The 24908-nt window shown below is 39.5% G+C and overlaps 1 protein-coding gene across 1 annotated transcript in view; it reads right to left on the reverse strand.

Annotated features, from left to right (window-relative positions):
* Positions 1–23229, reverse strand: part of COL14A1 (collagen type XIV alpha 1 chain) — a 121823-nt gene extending 98594 nt beyond the window's left edge. The window contains exons 1-2 of the mRNA XM_072410687.1: positions 23101–23229; positions 9217–9332 (exon numbers count right to left, since the gene is read on the reverse strand). Coding sequence (XP_072266788.1) covers positions 9217–9304 — 88 coding nt within the window. The 5' untranslated portion in view covers positions 9305–9332; positions 23101–23229. The remainder of the gene's footprint in view (positions 1–9216; positions 9333–23100) is intronic.
* Between the last annotated feature and the right edge of the window lie 1679 nt (positions 23230–24908).

The following is a 24908-nucleotide window of genomic DNA, read 5'->3' on the forward strand; positions in this document are numbered from 1 at the left end:
CATGGGATCTCAGAGCAGGAAACTAATTTGGAATTAGAAGGTGTAACTTTAATCACAGGTCTGCCGGGGAGCAGGGAGCTTTATATTGTCTTTCATATATATTACTGTTTTTTAATATTTTATGTGTACCTGAACTCCAGATGTCTTTTTAGGTAAAGGGTATGTGGATGTTCTCATTGAAGCATGATTATCTATCTTTAATACATTTATTCTGTCTTTGTTGAATCCCATATCTGAGATATACCGTCACTTCTTGTAAACTGGATGTCAGTCTATGGACAGGTATGTAGCTAATCATGTTTCAAGAAGAACATGCAACTATCTTTACTTCGTTTCTATGAAATCCCATGTATCAGATGCTTTCACTGTAGACAGGTACACTTTAATTAATAAAATCATGGATAAATGTTGATCCAGGGAATATCCTATTGTCTTGCAAATTGAACCATGACCTGTGAAAGTTTGTTTGCCTTCCTCTGGATCAGCTTTTGGTTTATGGTTCTATATGTACGAACTTTTGATTTATTTAATAATGTTTCATCTGTGGATTTTATTGGATTGAACCTGAGAAACTATGTAACTTTGTGTCACCGACTGTGAGTGTCTATATTACAGGTATCTCTACTCAGGGGTGACCAATGCCCCCCATGCCACTCCCAAACCAAGTTCTCCCTTAGTAGTTATACATCCCCCACCACCTCTTCTAGGGTTTTGTGTTTGATAATAAATTATAAAATGATATTTTTTACATGCACATCTGCACTATCATAATTAACTTATATTTATATAGTTCTGACATATTACACAGCGCTTTACAAAGTCCATTGTCATATCAATAGGTTCTATAGGTGACAAATATAACCACATATAGGGTTAGTTATGAGTTCTGGGTTTTCCCCTTTATTAACGAGTTATAAACCTTCTTTAGAAAACTGCCTGAGGGTGACACTGGACTCCATTGTTTTTTTTACCTTAAAGCGCCTATTGTAAATAGGATTTTTGGCAAAGACTCGTAAACTTAAAAAATATCCCATCCCCTAAAGCAGCAACAGACATCTGGTGCTGACAGCAGAAATGCAACTCCCTGCTTGTCGTTTCATTCAGAAAAATGTAAGAAAAGAGTAAAAATGTTAAAGATAACTCTGGTTAATTCTATTTTTTGTGTTCTATCTCCTTGCTTTTCATATCATGCCCAGAAATGTTAAAACCACCACCATTTTTTCTCTAATGGATTAAATTACTAAGCACTTAACTTTCTACATTGTGTGCAGATGAGCCAATGACTGGAAAGAATAGTGATTAGCTATATATTGTGTGTTTGGATAAAAAGGCTGCCGATAGTTAGAAATAGGACTTAATGCAAACTATAATTATTGTTATTTGCCAGTAACCACCAATATTTTCAGCAGAGTGAGTCAATGAAAAGGTGTAGCTGCTCCAGGTTAGTCTATGCATGACCGTGCACACTACTGATCAGTGTCTGGTGCCACTGGAAACTTGTATAAAGGGAAGATGGCACAAACCATCATCAATGTATATGGGTTCTTTATTGTATACACTGCATCAACAGGGTTCAAGTGGAGGATCAATGCTCCTACAAAAGTAAGTAATACTTTATGCTATATAATGACCCTTTTCTCAACTAAGAAAGTATTGTTGAGCCTATAACCTAGGAGCCTATAGTTTGGTTTGTATATAGTTTTTTTTTGTTTTTTGAAGAAATGAAAGGAGGTCTCCCCAAAGGTAGAGTATTTCTTGGACAGTTGGCACCAGAACAAGTTTATCCATTGGAAGATCTAACGACCTATATAGATAGCATCAGTCTCAGGTGTTTCTGACATCAGTAAAGCATCTATTGACAGGTGCAATTGTCCTGCAGTTGACCTTCTTTTAGATCTGCATGTGCCTTTTTTTAAAGCATGCATTTAATTTCTATAGACTTGTTTAGGAATGCAAAACTAATTTGAAGTGAACCCGTTGACACAAGCCTTTACCCTTATCCATCTGACCACTCTACACTTCTCAATCACTTTCTGTCCAGCTGACAATGGATACCAAAACAAATTGGGACACAGACAGAAATAAAACTGACCCTAACCTTTCAGAAACCTATCAAAGGCTAAAAGCTTAGAGCATTGAATGGAAAAGGAGCAGGCTAGCCCCTAGGATATTAGAGATAAGTAAAGTCCTTCCAATGTCCACCTAGAACTAAATGAATACTTGACCCTTAAAAGCGCAGCCCCATGGCAAGGATTTTTTTCCCTGGAATTTAGCTTTTATAAATTGTAAATGTCCATAGTCTGGGCACAGATACATTTTTAGGACTTCTCCAGAAATCTCGATATATTCCTAAAAGGAATTCACTAGAGGGCCAGTGACACCGATATTAAAGAGACCCTTTTTTACCTGTAAAAGCCTACCTTGTGACAATATCCAAAGGCTCTGAGGATGTTCCTGGGTGATACTTTGAATTTGATGTCAGCAACCTCGGCTACCGCCAAGCTGCCACACAAATGGCCCCCAATAGACACAACTCCAATCCTCAAGGGCCAGGATCTGCACACATTTTTCTACCTCTCTAAAACAAATAAAAGTAAATCTAAAGTAAATAGGCTAATCATTAGTTTATCAAAATATGGCTAATATGTGACCCTGGAGGACTGGAGTTGGACCCTGCTTCCCCTAGGAACTTAAAAAAAAGCATGTAGGGAAAGTCTGGGCCAGCGTAAGAATTAGGGCAGCACAGATTCCAGATGGAAGGAAAAGGCTTTCGTAGGTAAATGATCCCTCCTGGGAAGGTTTAGGGGCAGGATACAGGGTGCAAATATGCACTTAATGTACTTAATTTGTCTGGACTCACATTTTTAGTTAAGTTGATTACAAGTTTCTTCAAAATGCCAATATTAGTGTGTTACTAGTGTTGGAGAATGGGCTTCAGAGAAAGGAACCTTAACTTGCACTAAGCCCATAGCTCCCAATACAATTTCAGATTAGTTAGGATAGTTTGGATTAATTCCATTGGGTCTCAACACATTGCACACAGTCAGTGAATGTCTTCAAATAAACATATTTCAATGTATATAAAAGCATCCAGAGACGCAGCTTTCCAGGAACGACCACCCAGATCCACACTAAGCTTGTGACAATCCAATTATCCCGAGGCCTCCATCCAATCCTCCACCTTTCCCCAGCTCAACAGTAGCTGCAGGGTGAGAGGTGGCCTCCCCCCAATGTAAAGTCTGCAGATATTACTTTTCCATATGTTGAAATCCACAGACTTACACAAAGCTCTACACATTAAAGAACCTTGCATTTTTGGCAGCATGAAAACAAGGCATCGCCCAACGTAAATATTAATTCTATGTAGTCTGCAACTCTACAGCTTTTAACAAGGTCATAAAATGGTATTTTTAAAATATTTCCCTGCTGGCTCCATTTAACGGGGATAGGGGCCTGTGAAAACCTGTCATCGTCAAATCCCCCCTCTGTATTACCCTATATGAGTGTAAATATATATTATATATACAATGTATCACTTTTACAGAGTCATTGAGGTCACAATGATAGCAATGATTCTCTATAAAATTATTTCTTTTTTCCATATTATACAAATATAACACAATGGGCCTGATTTAATAAAGCTCTTCAAGGCTAGAGAGGTTACACTTTCATCAGTGAAGCTGGCTGATCCAGCAAACCTGGAATGATTTCATAAAAGTAATTTGCTATTTGTTAGCAAATGTTTGCAAACCTGCACCAGATCCATTCTAGATTTGGTGGATCAACCAGTTTCACTGATGAAAGTGTAACCTTTCCAGCCTTGGAGAGCTTTAAAAAATCAAGCCTAATGCTTTCAATGGTTTTGACTAAAGAGAAAATAACAAAAAGTTGATTGTGGAAGTATATATACAAGTTAACATAATTTTATTGTATGATCACTGACAAGCACGGTGGCTCAGTGGTTAGCACTCTGGCCTTTGAAGTGCTAGGTCACAGGTTTGAATTTGAATCTCAGCCAGACCACTATCTGCATGGAGTTTGCAGGTACTCTTGGTGTTTGTTTAGGTTTCCTCCCACATTCTAAAAACCATTTAGTTAGGTTGATTGGCTTCTCCACAAAATGGCGTTATATAAATACTGTGTAATAAAAAGTACCTGAGTTTTGTCTCCCTACCCTGCTTCAAAAAGCAAAAAGCAAGACTTGTATACCTAAACACTTCCTAGTCAACTGAGATAGATAGATAGATAGATAGATAGATAGATAGATAGATAGATAGATAGATAGATAGATAGATAGAGGATAGATAGATAGAGGGATAGATAGATAGATAGATAGATAGATAGATAGATAGATAGATAATGGACTTTAATGTATTTATTTTGGCAGTGTTAACATAGCTTTTTTCTTATCTACGGAACAAATATAACCCAATATGTATTTTATAGATATAAAATAGAGCAAGCCCCACTAAAACTTATTTTGTTTGCAGAGTGAGAAGTATTAGGATAGGCTTTGTACAGATTCCAAGCCCCAAGGCATTGTGTTCCATTGTGTTCCTTGGCACTGGTACAGCACTGAATAAAGTGAGATATCCTATTCCCCGTATAAGCCCTATGGCACCCAACACTTGGCTTGGAAATTACTTCCTTCAGCGATGACCTGTCAGTTCTCTCTATGGAACATTGATGTAGTAAGATGAATTAAATCAGTATGTATTCAAATCCTTTTATAGTTTGTGATTCTGAAAAAGTATTGTCTTGTATCTATGGGTAATATAAAAGTCTAAAATCACAGGACTGATTTGATTGTTGAATCTTTTGTATAAAGAGGGCAAATAAGCAAATTTGGATGATGGTATTCCTGCCTAGAAATAATCTTTTAATGAATGAATGAACAGGTTTCTCACAAGAACTAGAACCTACAGATTCTTAAATGTCAGCCCCTTGGGTTCCCAAAGATCAGGGCAAATTTCATATACCAATAAATGCCCAGGTTTGTGGACCCAGAGCCTGGCATTGCCCCATCCCACCTCTGAAACCTCACCATTGGTTTATCACATCCTCAAATATGAAGCCTAAGAGTCAGGAGAGGGCAGAGCTCAGAACCCTGAAAACCCCATTACTATGACCTATGCAGAGTCAGTAAGCCTTTGGGACATTTTACATCAAGATCACTGTGACTAGCACATATATTTCGAGGAAATTGTAGAAAGCACCGGATCCTTTTATTGGGATTTTCATTTTTCTATTTTGGCTTTCTGTATTTTAATATCTTTCTCAGTTTATACAGTTTATAAACTTTTTTTTGGAAAGTACTGTGATTTTAGATTTATATATTACTCATAGACATAGGACAGTGCTTTATCAGACTTCCAAACTATCTTTTCTGTAAACATATATGACATCATTCCATAAATAGCGGTAATCTCTTCTCTACCTTTTCTATCTTTAGCTGACTACCCAATTGGCTTTACTGTTTGACCTTTCTCTCTTCTTTAGAAGGGAGTATGTTGGTATAAAGATATATTGCACATATTTATTCTAGGTGCAATAAAGTGACCCTGTCCTAAAATAAATTCAGTAAAAAGACCAAATAACTACTTCTACTATTACCTGTGTTACCAAACCCAGCTCTGATTCTGAGAATGGGTCCCTCAAAGTCTTCTGAGGCACCAACACCACTGGATTGTCCATCTCCCGGGTTCTTCACAGCTCTTACTGGTTCCTTCTGCTGACCTCCACTTCAATACTGTACCATGTACCGGTATTATTTGATCACTAGGAAGAACCAATGAGAGCTGTAAGGGATCCAGGAAACCCATGAGATCGTTAGGTGTCAGTTTCCCTGCAGATCATGACGATTTCTTAGGACCAGGGTGGCATTTTGTAGCATGGGAAGTAGCAAGGGCAAGTACAGCCTACAGGTAGAGTTTTCTATGGCATAACAAAGAGCCACTTTATAGAAGTTTTTTTTAATTTAACAAACACAAACCTATATTAATCGATGGCCTCTGCCATATCTGTTTGAATGGGTCTTTTAATGTCAAACAAGAGTAAAACTCTTGTGACTAATTCTCTACTTTCATGCAAACAGCTGCTCTGTAATACTTCATTCAGGTAGTCCCCGAGTTAAGGACATATGACATACAGACGACTCCTAAATATGAACGAAGCTTCCCTGCTTGTTCTGTGCAGGACGGAGGCTTGATGGGGGGAGATGGCGGTTTGCATGACTTGCAAAAGAAGTCTTTTGCTGTTCTGCAAGCTCTTTAATGACCAAGACAAACTCTGCAGTTGTTTCTTTTTGCATATCAAAGCACAGCTTGCTCCAGAAATTAATGAATGTCTAGGCTCCATAAAGGTTTTTTTTTTGCTTTGATTGTGATTAGCTCACAGTGAGGATTTTATACAGTAACTGACACCATGCTGCCTAATAATATGTGGAGACAAACATCTGTCCTAATTGCATTTATTAAAATAATGTACCTGTTCCGACTTACATACAAATTCAACCTAAGAACAAACCTACAGTCCCTATCTTATATGTAACCTGGGGAATACCTGTACTGAATTCTGAAACCATAACCATTCCACCATTGAATTTTGCGGTATTAAATACATTAATACAGGAATCAAATAGGAACAACACAGAGCTAATGATTACTGGAGTCAATGGTTAGGTGAATTGGCTTCAAAGCATCTGACCTGCAACCACAAATCACCCCCAAAACACTCATGAAGATTGAACTATTGGCTGGGAGAATAAGGAGCTGCCAATGCTGACTTCTCCAGAAAATTGCAGTTGCCTGGCTGTCTTACTGATCCAGTGACTTCAATATCTTCCATGCCATTGTCCTGGAATAAATATGGAGAGTTGTCTGTCTGTAGTTGCTTCATGCTAATTCTCAGCCAGTTATTCAAAGACAGCCAGGCAACCACCATTTCTCTCTCCGCAGGGGTGTCCTTTTACTATTTGCAACAGTGATTCACATACCAAGTATGGGTGGACTGGCCTTTAAAAACTTTTTCCTTTTTGCTGGCAGTCACTTATGATACAAAAGATTTAATATACTTTGTAGCAATTGAATATTCTGCAGCTAATTGATTAGGAATACATACAAAAAAAAAAACAATACTTTCAAAATAATTCAAAGAAAGATGTCACAATTATAAGGGCTGTGTATAAACCTGTAAAATAAATGTTTTTTTTTAACATAATAGCAACATTTTGCAATAAAAACATACATTTTACGTTGGATTATCCAATTAATTAATAGCATTGGGCACAAAGTATACAGAGAACCAATCACACAGGGGCCTAATTACAGCTGCATGTTGCATTGGGATTAAAGCGTGATTATAATTTAAGAGGGATTCAGTTAAATATATTTTAGTTTGATTTAAAAAGTAGCCACAGCTTGGGTACAAATCCTATCTCCTGACAGTGTCCTATAGAGAATTTTCCTTTTGTGGGGAATAAGTAATCTCTCTAAACTCTGACACACTCCCTGTTGAGTTTTAAAACCAGCAAGTTTTAATGAATGCATACCTTTAAGTCTAATGTAGCCTGGAGGGAAAGGAGGTGCCAAACCTCTGCAGAGAGATCACTGCTTCCACACAGATGGCAAAGATCCTTCTCTACAAAATGCTGGCAGGGTCAGGCTGTGGCTACTTTCTAAAAATATATCTTCAGGAGTTTGCACCTCTTTTGTCCTGTTGTATTTAGCTCACTTAAACTGAAGGTCATTTCAAGTTTTTAACAAGCCATATGCTCATGGTATATTGGTGGTTTTGATGCTTTGCGAATCTGACCTTTCCTTTAATAAAAAGCTCCAATTTGTCAGCCTTTAAAGGGATCCTGGTAGAACAGAAATAGAATTCTGATTTGTTTTGAGGGTACAAGTTTTAGGAATATCATGTGTATCTCTTCCTCACTGACACTGATCTGGAGCAAGTATGCAGCCAGCGAAGTGTTGTGACACCCAACATATTTACTCTGGGATGTCATATACCCTTCACATTCAACACAAATCAATCAATGGGAAAGAAAATTGACAGACCGCCTTCAGAAAGCCGAGAAAAAGCAGTGTGGTTGGGTTCCAATGTGGGCATGGCTGGTGTGCCATCTGGGCAGGGTTGACGTTATTCCGCCTTGACTTGTATACTCTAATTTTGCATTTGATGCAATTGTTGTCACTCCAATCCTCACTGCACCATACAGAGATAACTGAACCCCAGTGCTTCACAGGAATTTCTCAAAATACATATTACAAACAGATACATGATGACCCTCATCTGAAATACATACAATAAATAATTAAACCCTACAAATACACAACATGAAGGTAAATCATAGGCTTCAATGACAATATCATTGGTATGACAGCAGATGCAATTGCATACAACTTAGAGGTCAGCTCTATATAATGCTGATATTTCCTTTTTTTGCTGGTAGGTTGAATCACAATTTGCATTATTATGTATCTTGGAAATATTATTGATGCAAGTATTCTATCTCATGTTTTGTGTTCCTGTCTTCTTCCAGCAGAGATGGTAGAGTAGGAAAAATGGGCAATTGCCCAGGACCCCCATCTTCTCCAGGGCCCAGGGCAGGTGTGCTGTGAGCTGGAACATTGTACATTCGTGACCCCCACTTGACATTTCCCCAAGACCCCATCTAAAACTGTCCCTGCTGCCTAGAAGAAAAGGAAATCACGGTCCTGCACCTAAATGTTTATATCCTGGAAACTTTACCTATGTTACACCATCAGTTGACTTTGAACCGGCTGCAGCAGGTGTGCAGAAATGGGAATTCTGTTGGATTATCTCACTTCTGATTGACTAGCATGTGATTTAATGTACCAGCAATAGCTGAGTTTTGGGTCAAGTTGGCCCTTTAAATCCACAGTAAGCCTAATTTATGAAAACTGAAAAAAAAAAAATCATTTAAAAGGAAAACTGTATCACATTCTACAAATCAGTTTTGCAAAGTTAGACAAAACATAACATTTCATTGGCTACTACATTTACCGTTATTTTACTGGATTTTAATAAAGAGGTCATATAACTGCACCATATAGTGTGCAAATGATATAAAGAGGTATAGATTGTATATATTCTCATTATACTAAAACATCTCAGAGATGATCAGAGATTCCATCTGCACACCAGATACACCTGAAAGAGAAGCCGGATGAGTTATTCTTGGACCATTACCTTGACTCTGCCCCAGACCGGAAAAGAAAACTGTGACTGCTAACAGCGATAGAGCGATCATAGTGTGCACGCTGTGTTGCCCCTTCATTTTGTCCAGTGGTATTCTGTCAGCAATTCTGGAATGACAAAATGTTATCTGTATTAGAAATAAATACATTTATTACAATGTCAATAAAAGCAACTTTTAATATTAACAAAGTGCATGCAAACTGGTCATGGATGACATTAGTTCTGTACATAAGCTTTGTGTTGTCAGTCCACATTAGGGCTTAGGAGCTGAGTGCATTGCTAGCAGATAAACAGGGATTTTGTTGTGTTTTTAGGGGTAACACATGACAAAATGAGACCCTTTTGCCGATACATACTGCATAGGTTTTTGTTTTGTGCACTTTTATGCCAGAACCTTTTATGCCTGCACTTTTATTTTTAATATTAATTAGAGTATCTAAACCTGAGAACAGAAATGAAGTGCAATGCATCATACCAGTCTTTTAATGCAATGGCTATATTAGTTTTTTAAGCTCAGGCCTTTTTACTTTTATTTTTACCTTTGTAACTAGGTCCTAGGGCAGGATTTCCCAACCTTTTTAACATGGGGGAACCCTTAAAATAACTTCCTGCTATAAGTACTATATCCACAGCTCACAGTACATTAGTGTGGTGGTCAGTAGGAAAAATTCCCTTAGTAATGGTAAGAATATCACCTTTACATCCTTACAGATAATGTGAGGGTCAGTTAAATCGACAGGCACAAGTTGCGCATTGCTCAGGGAACCCCTAGAAACTCTGAAGGAACCCCACAGATCCTTGCTTGAGAACACTGTCCTAGGGCGACAAAGCTCACTCATATTACTGTATCCAGAAGCAATGATTGTTCTTGCCCAAGGTTGTTCTTGATTTGTACAAAAAAAACACATCCTCCTTTCATGACCATTACTTGCCGATTATTGGACAGTACCTGTGTGCAGCCACCCTGCAGCGATTACAGGTTTAGTATTCTGTCTTTGCTATGTCCTAGGAAGCCGCCATCTTCACCACCAACTTCACAGTGGACTTCCACATGCATGGTACCCCCTTTAGCCATTAATGATGTAACTCCTGTGCAAATGTAGGAGATACATTGTCCCTGGCGGCTAGCACTGTATTCGGCACTGCTGCATACAGAGCTGAACCCTACACTTCACAAGGCATGTGCCATACAGTGTAGAGCCACCAGGAGCCAGGGCTTTATTTTTTGACATTTCATGTCTCTTTTATCAAATAAGACACCCTCAGGTGACTTTTTGCTATATGAAGTTTAGTGTAATAGAATTGTAGTAGTGAAAAAAGTTCTTGTTGGTGTAACCAATCAGTTTTTGCATATTGACCATTTTATATGGTGTACTAAATAGGGGCATTGTAAGGGCGTGCCATTTGCATAGTTTAAGCTACGAAGTGTCCCTCTTCTACATCTCCAGGCATTGGTATCTTAACCCAGGCCATTAAATATCTCTGAAACCCAACTGTTTTGCCACCATGTGAATGTGCTACACTAATCTAAAAGATCCAAAGATTAGCTCACAGCTATGAAAAGTACATTTGAATTTGGCAAAACATCTAGTGAATATTGATAAAACACAGACACATGATCCAGACACCTCAGGCATCATCAGCAAGCCAAAACACCTTACTGCCACGTGTTACAGCTTTACATCAGGCTTGGGAGTGAAATATGCCGTGCATGGATTGCATAACTAGTGACATGCACACATTCACCTGATTCTTTATTTTATTCATTTACATGTTTATGCATTTTGTTAAAGACATGAAATGTTGGATAAGTAAGGCTGAATTTAGGTTGATTAACAACTCCCTACCATTCCTATTATAAACCGAATAGCAGCAATTGGGAATCATTCTGTGCACATATTTACACGTGATTGCACTAAGGTTGTGGTGGTTTGTGGCAGGGTTCCTGGATGTGCCATATAGAATTCTCTAATGACCAGTTACTTTCATTGATTTGATTGGTGGTGCTTTCCAACTGCTCCGAATGGGGGATAAAGGGAGTTGTATGTGGTTGCATTGCAGTGGTTGCTGGAGAACTGGAGATGGCCCTTAAGTGAACTGTACTGCAACTGCACAACACAGAGTTTGGCAAACACTTTGGTTGACTTGGGCGCATTAGCAATTGAATAAGGGTACCTGGGAGCAGCTAGTTGTGTGGTTTTGGAGCAAGTGTCAGAAAGTAACCTGAAACTGAAGATGTTAGAGCAGGGGTCCTCAACCCCAGTCTGACAGCTGGGCCACAAGAGCACAGAGACCAGTGGTCCCCAACCTGTGGTCTACAGACCCCGCTTGGGGGACGTGCACCGGCCAGCACCTCAGACAATTTCCCCTGTATGCATTGAAGGCTCAGGGCGGTGGGTGGGTTTTGTCTCTGGACAGAGTGGGCAGGTTCTGGCATAATGACGTCACTCTTGGGGAAGTTTCTACCCCTTTGAGTGACATACAGCTCCCCGTGCATAGGCAGTCCAGAGTTTGTAAATTTAGTGGTCCGTGACGTCCAAAAGGTTGGGGATCACTATGTTAGAGAATATAAATGCATATCCAAACAAGTCAGAGCAAATCTTCAATTAGAGGAATATTTCATCTAAAATTGTAACCTGAAAATTCTATTTCCAAGGTTGGTGTGCACATTGGATTTACAACATGTTTAAAGTGGTATGTTCATTTGCCCATGTAGAGTAATAAAAGGAGGACACTTCATTCCCCTACCCAACAGCTCATACTAAGCTTTCCTTTGCTTCTTCAACTTTCCATACATCTGGTGGGACCAGAAAAAAAACCCACTGCCCAAAGACAGGTCCATAAAAACATAGCTTGATAAGATTAGTATGGAGGAATTCAAACTGCCCGGACAGAGCCCTGACCTCAACCCTATTGAATGCCTCTGAGATGAGTTGGAGTGCTAATTTACAAATTTGGCCTTCTTGTCCAACCTCATCCGACCTATTTTAACTAAAAAGGACACAAATTCCCAAAGTCAGACTTTTTGAAAAAAGACTTCCCAGAAGAATGAAACAGCACAGAAGGTAGTGGTAGCAACTCCATATCTAGCTCAAGGTTTTGCAATGGGCTGTGATGGTTAGGTGTCCACAACCATAGTGTATTTCCATCTTGTCATCATACAAGACTCAGACATTCTGTCCTTCATCTAAAAATGTTAACAAGCCTTTCTGAGTCACTGACGTTGAACAAGAATGCATGCCAGGAAAGTCAAAACATCCACCTGTATGCTTGTTCTGAGTCATTGGCTTCTAGTAATGAAGCAAAGGTTAAGTATAACAGGTGGGCAACCAAACTTTTCAGGAGATGTTGATGATGGCTACCTCCATATTTCCCCCATGAAGGTTTTCCTTAATGATAACAGTCAGTACTATTGCCTAGATAATAATCTATCAGCAGATGGCCACCCTTAGCTTGAAGAAGTATCACCTTCTGACCGTACTGAAAACCCCCAGTGACTTCGGAAACTATCTTGTCAGTAGGCCCAAGGGCAGCAACATTACAGCCAATGACATGTGGAATGTGAAGCATTTGATTAATATGCATCAAGGAACCTGAACTCAATTTATTAGAAGCCAAGTAGTGGGGCTCCAGCCCTGGAGGTCTGCGTTTCATTAATACCTTATCAGTTCATTTGTAATACTGGAGATCTTTCATAGATTGCTTCACAAAACAAAACATAATAAAACAGTTCACTCCGGATATCTCAGTGTGTACAGAGCTAGTAAAATTCAGAGGTATCTTATATCTTTAGTTCTATACATGTCTGAACTCCAAAACAGAGCACGATGGGATTGGAGATATAGACCAAGCTATGCCTTTTAGCCCCAAGTCAATTCAGCCTAATAGAATGTAACATGTAAAAAAAAGAAAGTAAATGGAAAATATTTCAGCAATTTTTATCTGAAGTCTCCTGTAAGTTTTCTATTCCATTTTTCTATACATTATATCCAGAGGGCTCATTGTACAGAAGATAATGAAGGTATGTTACTGAGAATGTTTCTTTAGGGTTGTCACCTACATGCTAAGAAGTGCAGCACATACATTTATTTTTACTAATTACTAATACACCAGACTATGAAAAGTACATTTTTTGTTTTATGAATAAATTGATATTGTATGCTAAGATGACAATGGAACAAATCACATGAGCTATTTTGACACATCACCAGCAAGAGCACGACCGACTAGGCAACCACATTGGAGGTTTAACCCTAATGCCAGGGAATTTCTAAAAGAAGAACGCCATATTTCTCTTAGTACTAGTTATGTTGAACTTTCTTCTTCAGAAAGAGTAAAAAGCTAATAAGACCAGGCTTCAATATTAGGCTATGTACACATGTGCAATAATTATCGTTAGAAAATGAACGATTAACGACCGATCAATGATTATGCAGGATTATTTTGAATGATCTTATTGTGCACAATTCTGTACATGCTGTAACAATACGATCGTTCAAATATAATTCACCAATAATGTTATACTCTAGATACGATCGTTTGAACAATGCAGGAAGTGACATGTACAGGAGAAAGTGTATCACAGAACAATCCACGATCACTGAACGACCGTACACACAATAGATAGCGAAGAATCTTCACCCCATCAGATCTGCAGGCACGGTCGTTCGTTTTCAGCGACATTCCTCGTTCGTTGTCATCGTTGGCCAGTCGTTGTGCACCTTTTTTTGTTAACGATAAGTTAACGATCGGTTGTTAGTCGTTCGTTTCCAACGATATTTATTGCACATGTCTACATTGCCTTAGCTGTAAGTTAGCATCTAGCAAACAAAGCCCCCCATAGTGGGCACATCAAGTGAAGTCAGCAATCAGTAAAGGCTCCTCTGTTTTAAATTTGGCTGATATGGCACCATTATTGCTGTAAAATATTGGACAACTTTTATCTCGGAAAACCTTTAGGAACGTTCCAGTTCTCTATCTATGAAAGAACAAAGTAGATCAGTAGATAATAAGGTGCCCCATCTCCTGCCAAAGGTCATTCTATTGATGCCACATGGCAATGGGACCAAAGTGGGAGACAACTGAAGTCATAAGCAAATCTTGACTGTTCTGGTGAAGCTTCTTACCCCAATGACTTGCCAAATATCACTATCCGTCAATAAGGCCACACATCACAAAAAAACTATTCAGATGTTTGCATGGGGGGTGAAGCTCAAGAAAACTCTACAGCTGTACCAACACATGTATCAGGCATTTCAATAAAAGTTATTAAACAGAATAATTTATGGTTGTGAGAGTTATTACTCAAACAAACTTCTTAAGCTGATACCATTTACCTGAATTTCACACAAGCTATAAAAGATAAAGGGAATGGGAAGTGGTGGAGACATTCCCACATTGACCTAATCACCAGGTCACAAAGTGAAATGAAAATTTGTGACAGAGCCCTGCATAGCCCTTTAAACCAGACTTCCGTTCCCCTCTAAAATAAAAAAAAGTTTTTGGTTTGCATTAAAGGGGTTCAGTTGAGTGTTTCCTTCCACTGCCAAATAAATAAATTTAGTTGAAACCCTCCAATTCATGGCTGATTGGTGAGGAGCGGGTGGGTGGATGACTCACCCATGGCAAGTGAGAGTAACCATAACCCATACCACGCTATGCAGTAGCCATATTATAGAAGACTACAATCCTGATCAGGCTGATATGCATTTTTAACCTAAAGGAACCCCTGCGTATGCATTTATTCCATCATGACCATCCCTATGGTGAGTATAAATTGTCCAGGCTTGTGATAAATCTTCTTGCCGTAAGCCCCCATCCCATGAGCACTATCCTGACCTAACCCATATCATTCCACTATCTATTATCAGTAATTGCCTTGCAGGAATGCTAGTCAGGTAAGCATTTAATAATCCAGGCAGCACAGGGAAGGCGGAGATGGGGAGGGAAAAGTAATTACTGTCAGATTTGGGTGAACAGTACTTAACTGATACACTGATCATGTCTTCCATAACCAAGAACCTCATCATTCATAATCAGTCCAAAAGTCTACTTCATGTAAGTGAGATGTATGGAGTGGAACAAGGATGATGATGATAAGGTAGATAGGTTCCTATATGACAAAGTAAACTTCAGTAAACTTCTTTATCTAGAAGTCTCACAATGAGAAAAGATACATTCAGTGCTATGAAAACACAGCCGATGAAAGCTGAACTTTGAACAAGTTGCTACATACTCGAATGTAATACATATATGACGCTAATATACCTTTCAATGCATTCCGATCCATTATTTCCTCAGATTCAAACAGCCCTAGAATACTGCACAGCAAGAAAGCTGTACTTAGAGAACACAATCAGTTCTCTTCCCTTGCCCAGTCTGGGGCTGAACAATAAAAGAAGAATCAGCAGACCTGGGCTTATAGGTAAGTAAGGCTGCATAGCTATATCCATAGCCTCATAGCTGTGCAATGTGAGATTTAAGGCACAATTGGCTCTGATTAACTTCAGAAATTTGATTATCTCATTTCTAATTGTTCTCCTAGCTGGAGGCTCTAATATAAGGAAGTAAAACCCTGCCTCTACCTAGATGCCCGCTCCATACAGAGATTTGCTTGATCACTCACCTTCACTCATGAAAGTGTATCCTCTCCAGCCCTTCACTCATGAAAGTTTATCCTCTCCAGCCTTGGAGAGCTTTAGTGAACCAGGCCCACAGTGCAGAACACGGCATGGTCAGTATGGATGCTGGTCCCAAGAGACTGGGGGAATTCTTGATTATTTCTAGCATCTCAGAAAAACATTTTTCTGTGTTTAATGGATACAACATTAGGAAATGTGTGTGTAACGAAGTAATGTACTGCATACATTTTCTCAATTTTATCTGACATGTATTTTAAAGATGAAGCCTATGGTAATACACAAGATCAATCAGTGAAAGATATCTTAACAAGAATGATGCAACAGTACATTAGTTAGAAAGTCCATTCAATTTACACAATTCTCAATCCAATGGAAATCACCGCTGCCAAATATCACAGAGCTCCACACATGGTCATATTTACATTTCCAAGCCTGTCTTGAGAATGAAAGTTAGATACAAAAAATGTAATGTCTTAATTCTGCCACTTTACATTTGGCACCCCCTACTGTAAGGAGGCTGGACTGGCTGTTTTCCGGGATAGCTTGGCATTATAAAATAAACCAAAAAGGGTTCACGGACTAACAAGAAAAAGTTGTAGGATTAAGAAGGACCCCAAAGCTATGCTTGGATTCCAGTATAGGGTAATAAGGCATAAGACTGGGGTAGGGTATAGGGTAATAGGGTAATAGGGCATAAGGCCATAAGACTGGGCAATTGCCCATGGCCTCTATCTTCCCCAGGACCCCAAATGACAATATAGTATGGTTGAAAGGATCTAGAATATTATTGATTTGGGGTCCCAATTTCATACTTTGCCTAAAACTGATCCTGCTTGGATGAAAAACTGAAACCATGAGCATAAAGGATAAGTGCTCTGTGTGTTTCTTCAAATTTCATTAAAATGTTTTATTTAAAGTGGATCTATCACCATTATTTTTCATAAAAGGGTAGATAATCCTTTTTTATAATGTAGAAATGATCTTAAATTATCTTCCTTAACTGCAGCGGTAAAGACAGAATGGGAGTGGAGAGCCTTCTGGGATACCTACGTCACATATCCCAGAAGGCTTCTGGCTGCTCATTCTGCAATGGAAAAAGCCCAATTTACAGCAGGCTATGTCACCCGACCATAGTGCAAGAGCTGGTGACGTAGCAAAAGGCAGATTACAGGTCAGGACCCAATTGAGGAAAAACTCCAGGAGGGATTGAGGGCTCTGTGTAACTAAAGGTAAGTGTGATATTTTTTTTTTTAGTTTAGTTCCGCTTTAGCTTTACTTATACTACTGCATCTAAATGTCTTTTTGCTGTAGTTGTAGTTGGGTGCAGTTTGATAGGACATATTCTTTTCTATATATTTTTGACAAAATACAAAAGCTCACAATCAGCACCAATAATGTGGCTTCAAAAAGACATCACCAGGGGTGTAGTCATAAAAAGAAGAGGGGGCACGGTAAACATGCCTGCCCCACTACCCCCCTGCCTATGTGTCACTGAAAGGGGAAGAAACTTCCCCCCCAGTGACGTCATGATACCAGAAGGTCTGAGCCTGCGATGGGAGAGAGGGCAGGTTGTGTTCAGAGAGACAACCCGCCCACCGCCCTGAGCCTACAATGGTCTGCGGCTCTGGCCAGTGCACCCCCCACCACCAGGGTCCTTCTCCTGACCCAGCAGGGGTTGGACCGGCCAGAGCCACAGACCGCCAAACAATTCTTTGCAAAATAAGAATGGGCACGCATGCCCATTTCTGAAAAAAGTGAGGGCTGGACATAACCAGTGTGCTTGAAGTTTACTAGTAGCCCAAAGGCTAGTGCACAGCCTAATTCTCACTTTCTGATCAGTTAGAGAAGCCTTTCTAAACCTTTTGACACCAAGGGAACCCTTTAAATCATTTCCAGGTCTTCAGGAACTCCTACAAACAATTTCAACAGGGGAGGGTCAATGGAAAAAAACTTCCTAAGCTGGTGGCAAGATGAAAGAAAGACCCTAAAAGAATGGGTCAAACACCACCATTATGGACACCTAAAACACGATTAGAGTCATGCAGCTGGCTCTACCAAGTGGTGTTGGTCCCAGAACTAAGCAGGCATCATCAAATTGGAGGTCAATCAACCACAGTTCATGGAACTCCTAGCAACCTCTGGAGGAACCCTCAATGACAATGGCTGATTTATATGAACAGAAGAGAGCAATTTTTGGAGTTGCCATTGTGGATAGATAGGTTGTGTTGGTAAATAATAATATTCATATTGTTTCATTCTGTATAAACAAAAGAAGGAACACAGCCAGGAAAAACAGTCAGAAATCTCGCACATATACATGCAGTGTTTTGGGATTTCCAGCTGACTGATTACAGATTTTGATATTGGCAATGAATCCCTTTGCATGTAGTTGGTCTATGTCCGATGGAGACAGGGTGGAATGGGTTTTGATCACCTTCCAAATCGTTTGGCAGGTACACATTTCCTACATAGGTGTCTTTGACTTCTCTTTCTAGGTGGAGTCCCCCTCCCTTTCTGGTGACCATACCTTGCTGTCAGACACAGATGAATGCAGGGAGGTGGAATCTTCTAGATGTAGCTCGGGGCCAAAACACCTTTTGGGAAAGGAATTCTTAAGAAAAGACTCATCGCTTTCCTCAGGTGGAGCAATAAACACATTTCAACTAAACCAGCAGGAAAAAAAGAGAAACTAGATGATTAGCCTTCACTAATCCTCCTCCTCTTAGATGAGGGCCAGATAAAGTCCCACCAGTCCAGGTGAGAGCTCCGAACAAACAGGTATTCTGGGAGATAAAGCTGTTTGCTGGAGCCCAACCTGTGCAAACACGGATTCTATACAGAGATCTGAGAGTTCCGGGGCTATAAAACGGCACTAATCTGCCAATAAACATAAAGACAGAGACTAATATGGCACATTACCCATGTAGACAATGTTCTGCTGGGATATAGAATGATGCCTTAAGGTGTGTGTGACCCCTAACAATGTCCTTATTTGCTCGCCTTTGGTCAGTTCAAAATACTATTGATGGGGTTTTGTTACCTGTGCATTGAAGCGCAACTAAACCTAAAAAATAAAAAACTGGCGCCAGGAGGGTTTTTTGTTGCAGGAGGGACAGGTGATGTCTCTTCTGCAGTAAAAAATAAACTTACCTGCGTGTTTCATATTTTTACAAACTCACCTCTCTTTACTTTTTTACCGGCATCTTCGGCCAGTTCCCTTCCAGTTTCAGAGTCTTTGGAATTTTTGATTGGTCGGGCTGAAGTGCACACACACATAGTAGTTCATTTATTCATTGGTAAACTGAGCTGTGCCCGAGGAAGATTGCAAACTGGCAGTTAACTTTGTTATATTGCAGGAAAAAACATAACATGCTACTTCTGTAATAAAAACCTGCCTGCTTACAACTTTTTAGGTTTAGTTTTGCTTTGAGTTGTCCTATGTCCCATGCATTCTCAAGGGGAGCAATTAACCTTACTAGGTCTCAAAAGACTGAGGACATCTTGTGGTAGAAAAGAAGTACTGCAAGGGCTGGACAGTTGCTCTGGATTGAAGGTAAGTATTGCAGACGAAGCTGGGAGTATTATAAACGCAAGAGGTAAAAGGTTATCATCTAACATGAAGGCATCCACGAACAGTGCATACAGCATGGGAGGAGGGAGTCTTATAGGGATCCATTATGCTGGATGGTATAATGAGCATAGGTAAGGTACTGCAAGGTGATATGCCACTTTAATGGATGGGTAACGATGAAAGAAATAAACACTTCTGGGATTAGCCGGTCCATAGAGGCCAGATATCACCTTCATGCTTCTGCAGTAAATCAGAGATCCTATAAGGATATACCAGTATAGGCAATGACAACAGAGAGACTTGTATGCACAGTGCATTCTTTATTAATTTTAATTAAAAAGTTTGGGGGCAAAGCTTTCACCCCATTTTGCTCAAATCTATCTCTGTTGAAGATATCTCATTTCAGAAATGTGCGAGCTATGCAATAAGGACTAGGCAATGGACAATTTGTTCCCACCATGTCCCTATGCCATGTTTGCTCTGGGTGAATGCACTCTTGGGCTCCTCGAAAAATCTCATACATAGTCTAGGATTCTGAGTACTAACAGCTGCACATTTGTTGTCCAGAGAAACAATGGTTCTAATATGAGATCCTAAAGATACACTACTGCCAATATAATCTGCAAGGAAGGCAGATTCTCCCCCTAAATGCCATGAACAATGCACCCTGCTCATGTAGGAGCATCACACAGCTGGATTGTAATTAACATCTTGGAATGTCTTAGAGACGACCGACAGGCAAACAGATAAATACATACAAGGGAGCTGCCAAAGGACTTTCTTCTGTCCAGTGATGAGACTGACACAGCCCTGCCAGACAACACAGCTACCTTGGGCACCCAACTTTTCTCCACTAGCCAATTCTTACCCAAAACTTGTACCTGAAGAGAGTAGGAGCAGCAGTAGATTGGTGAGGGCATCTTGTGCTTCACTTTAGGCTCTTTTTCAATAAACTTTTGATTGTTTTATATGAGTTTGGAATTGCAAAAGTAATCTCCATATAGCACATTTCCTTTGTTGGATGCCATTGATTACCACTACATGTTATTACATGGCACTTGTGCAGCTTATACCATAGGGTCCATTTATCTAATCCATTTAGTAATCAATGATTTGTCTTCCCGGATCTGCACACTGCTAAGTTTATTATAAGGTTCTTTAGGGGAATGTTTTTTTAGCAAGGAAAATAGAAGGAAAGGAACTGGGACACGTTCCAGATAAGGAGGAACACCCAAATCTATTGATAATTATGGCAGGGACATCTCACTGTTGAGTGGTGACCACCAATGCCATGGGCTGGCTCAGCTTCCTATATTCCACTTTAATGTCTACAGCAGTGTTTCTCAACCAGAGTTCCATGGAACCCTATAGTTCCTCCAATGGTTTTCTAAAGGTTCCTTGAGCAATGAGCAATTTGTACCTCTCAGGTCAGTTTAGGTGACCCCAATGATCCTTTTGGCTATCTGTAAGGGTGACATTCTTCCTAATGGCCAGCAATGTAAGAGGAATTTTTCCCACTGACCACCACACTAATATAATGTGAGCTGTGGATATAGTAATTATAGAAGGGGTTCCATGAAGACTTGGACAATATTTCAAGGGTTCCCCCATGTTAAAAAGCTCAAGAAACACTGGTTATCAGAATGTAACATAACAAGCACAAACACTTGGGGTGCTAGAATAATGATAGATATATAAGTTACTTTTTTTTTTAAATGGAGCAAATTATGAGAGAATTACAGAAGACTTCTGACAAGTTATGATGAGAAAACATGTTGCTCCTGGATACATACTGTAAATCTGTAATCCGACAAAAAGGTCACAGTGACAGTTGGGAGCCCTGAACAACATAACATTGATACTTGGCATTCCAGAACAATGGGGAGCCAACACTGCATGCCAATGTGTCCAGCAATAATGGTGCCATTCCAGAACAATCAACTAACTCTTGAAACCCCAAATGGCATGCAGACAGAAGCTGAACGATGGAGAGGGTGGCAATGCATATCAATTACAATTTAGCTTTGGTTGTTGGTGATAATAAAAAAAACACAATGAAGCCAAAAGAAAAGTCATGGCACTGTCTGCAAAAATCATTCAGTTTGCTGTAACTTTCTGCCACCCGAGCATGCAATACAAAGAATTGGAAATAGAATGCATTGCAATGCCAACTCAGGAGTAAAACTAAACTGCCCCAAACCTTAAACGTCACATGACCAAGATATTCTATTGCCAACACTTTATTATTAAAGAGTCCATTCACTATAAAGTGATATTTCAACATTTTTGGTAAATGCCAAATTGGAAAAACTTTCTTATTTCTCGGGGATATAATTGATTAAATGTCTGCGGCTGAGTTCTGATGTCTTCACACCTGTTACCCAATATAAAGAACTTTTTTTTATATAATGTAGAATGGATAGAAGATGGGAGATCCCCCAAATTTAAGCAAGAATATCCAAAAATAAAACCATGGAGGGGTGACCTTGCAAATGGTCAACTAGATAATTCTCACCAGATGCCACTCTTAAAAACCATTATTAAGTGGCTTGTCTCTTTAAGATTTTTCGGGGACACTCTGATGCCAAGTCAGCATTCCTCAGGAAATCGCACATGACACGCCACTGAGAACTGAGCACATTGTCATATAATTATACAGAATTTTGTCTCCTCTATGGAATATATGCAGCACTAGAAAATAAAAATAATCCTTTTCTGAAAAATCACCCTGAAATCTAAAAATCAAGGAGCTTTCCAGGAACAAATCTGAAATATGCCAGATTCTGCCTAAAATCTAGAGCAACATAAGGCTGGCAGCTGCTAATATCATTATTATTATTAGACAGTATTTATATAGCGCCAACATATTGCACAGTGCTGTACATTAAATAGGAATCATAGGCTGGGTATACACAAGAGGATGTTTTACCTCTGATAAAACTATAGGAACTGAAATAAATTGGAAGCAAACTTGACTTCCAATAGATCAATACCAACTGATTTTTAGATGGGTTGTGTAATGATTGGATGTGTTGGTAAATCTCAGTTGTAGGTACAGGTGTGCAAATGATCTTAAACACCGACCAATCACTTTTTCTTAAAAATTGATCGAATCAAAAGAACAGAATGTTGCACAAGTTTGACTGATCTCAGATTGGATCTGTTTACTGAGTGTAAAATTGACAATCAATCTGCCCATGTGTACCCAGATCAGTTCTATGGCTGCTTAGCTGCTGAGCCAGTTTATATAAGCATGCCATGCCTGTGGTTGTCTCAGAAATCTGCAGATTATATCACTTTCTATGCTTTGTGTATTATATGCAAAGAAATAAATCAGCATTGGCATTTCTTTAAACTCATCCACTGTATAGTTGTCTTCTCATACAATATCCTAGGACACTTGACTACTCAGCCTCCTGACCCACAATGCGGTCGCGGAGGACCCCTATATATAAAGTAAGGTCACATTGTCATAATGTACACGCAGATACTTTTTTGCATTCTAATTTTTGCATTGCAATACAATAACTGGAACAGAATAGAAAAGAATGCAAGAACAAGTAGAGATGAAAATAGCCAGGTGTTAATTCTAGCATGGAAACCTGGAACAGTGGGCACATGTCCAAACTAGATTCCTGACTGTAAGGAAAAGGTGACACCTACCTGCACAGGCATTAGGAACTAGGATTGGGAAGTTAGGTCCTCTGGAAAACTTTTCTTTCTCTTCTCATTTGCCTCCTCCAGGCTGATGTGGGTCCTTCCTAGCCAGACTCCCAGCTGCTCCTTCCTCCTCCTTGATCTGATAGCAAGTGGAAAAGAGGGAAGAAAGGCAGCCAATTATGAAAGAGAAGGTGGATAAAGAAAAGCCCCACAGCTAATCACTGACATTCAAATCTAACTGACAGCCCCTCCTTTCCCAGTGTGCTGCACCAGTCTGTGCTCCGCTACCTGGGGTACTGATGAGTATTTCATACCTGTGTGAGAAGTATCAGAAGAAGCTTATTATTTTATATACATTAATAGAACACATGGCACTCAGAACACAAAGAATTCTTTGCATTATTTTTTCTTGCTTTTAGAGGAATTTGCAGATTTTTTAAACTTTTTACTGCAAAGGAACCCTTGAAATAAGTCTGAAGGAAGTCGTGCCAAAATTATTATCAGTGTAAATGAATGTAACCACAAAGCTGTTAATAGGAATGAAAGAATAGGGAATGCAATATTGTATTCTTTTTTTTTATATATGAGATACGTTTTGTCACACCTTTTTTATATGACAAACTGTAAATATTCTTGATGAATAAATAATAGACAAAGAAAATAGATGGTGAATGGGTGGTGTCACCTGACCTTGGCCATTGTAGAAGTGACTATTTGGGACCACAACTTCAGAAAGTGTTTGCACCTCAGGAGGAACGTTGGACGACAGTGGCTGGTGTGATATCGACTACAGACGCGTAGATGAATGCAGAGTAATAGTATAGGAGGGCGCTGCTCAGGTTTCATGTGCTATAAAGATTGCCAAGGGTATATAATCTTAAAAAGACACCAATGGGAACCTGCTGTAAGGTAGGGCATTGCTAAGGTTAATAGCAAGTAATAGGTCCAACCAACATCCAACGAAACTGCTGATTGTACATTATCAACCAACTCCTGCCTGATTCTTGCTGAAGTTCAAGGCAAGATGGACTGTCCCTAAAACCCCCAGCAAAAGAGAACTAATGCTGTGTATTATACTCATGTACTCATATAGTTTTTTTTGCTTTGTTTGTGATTTAACTTTTTTTCAGTTTAGGAAGAAATGATCACATCCTCTTGATGTTGACCTTAGTCCTGGACTATCATTGGTCATCATTTGGCCACAATAAAATATCAGTTTTACAGCTTGCAGATTTTGATGTTGTCACCAGAATCAACCTGTCGACACTATTTAGGTAAGATGAGGCGGTCATGTGGTGCACAAGTGGTCATGTAGGTGACCACCCCTGAAGAGTTCCTGGTCATGTGATCATGTAGAGATGGTTCTGGGTTCACCGCCTCCAAAGGACACTTCCTACATAAAATTTCTCCATACTTGCATGAGTCACATCAGAAATGCACAGCTGTCCTGTGCACACTTCCTAAGCCAAGGTCTCCTCCCAGTTCTTGTCCTACAGAACAACTATTCCCTATAGAGTGGGGTCAAAGAGAATGGGTGAGATTCAGTAGTTTACAGTCAACCGGACTGGGCTGACACTAAGCCTTGCTATTATAGTCCACAAGAGGCATATGTTGTCATTGCACAGGAGGAAATTAAAAGTTGCATTCAAGCAGATCAACAGCTATTTTCTGTAATTGCAGGGAATTGAGATTTTTGTGACTTGAACAATGAAGCAATGCTACAACACTAAGAATGGCTTCCCTTATAGCAGCGGTCCCCAACTGGTGTTTAGTGGATCACTGGTGGTCCACAGGAAAATTTTGGTGGTCCG

This window comes from Pyxicephalus adspersus, chromosome 5 (assembly GCF_032062135.1).
Source record: "Pyxicephalus adspersus chromosome 5, UCB_Pads_2.0, whole genome shotgun sequence".
Taxonomy (NCBI): domain Eukaryota; kingdom Metazoa; phylum Chordata; class Amphibia; order Anura; family Pyxicephalidae; genus Pyxicephalus; species Pyxicephalus adspersus.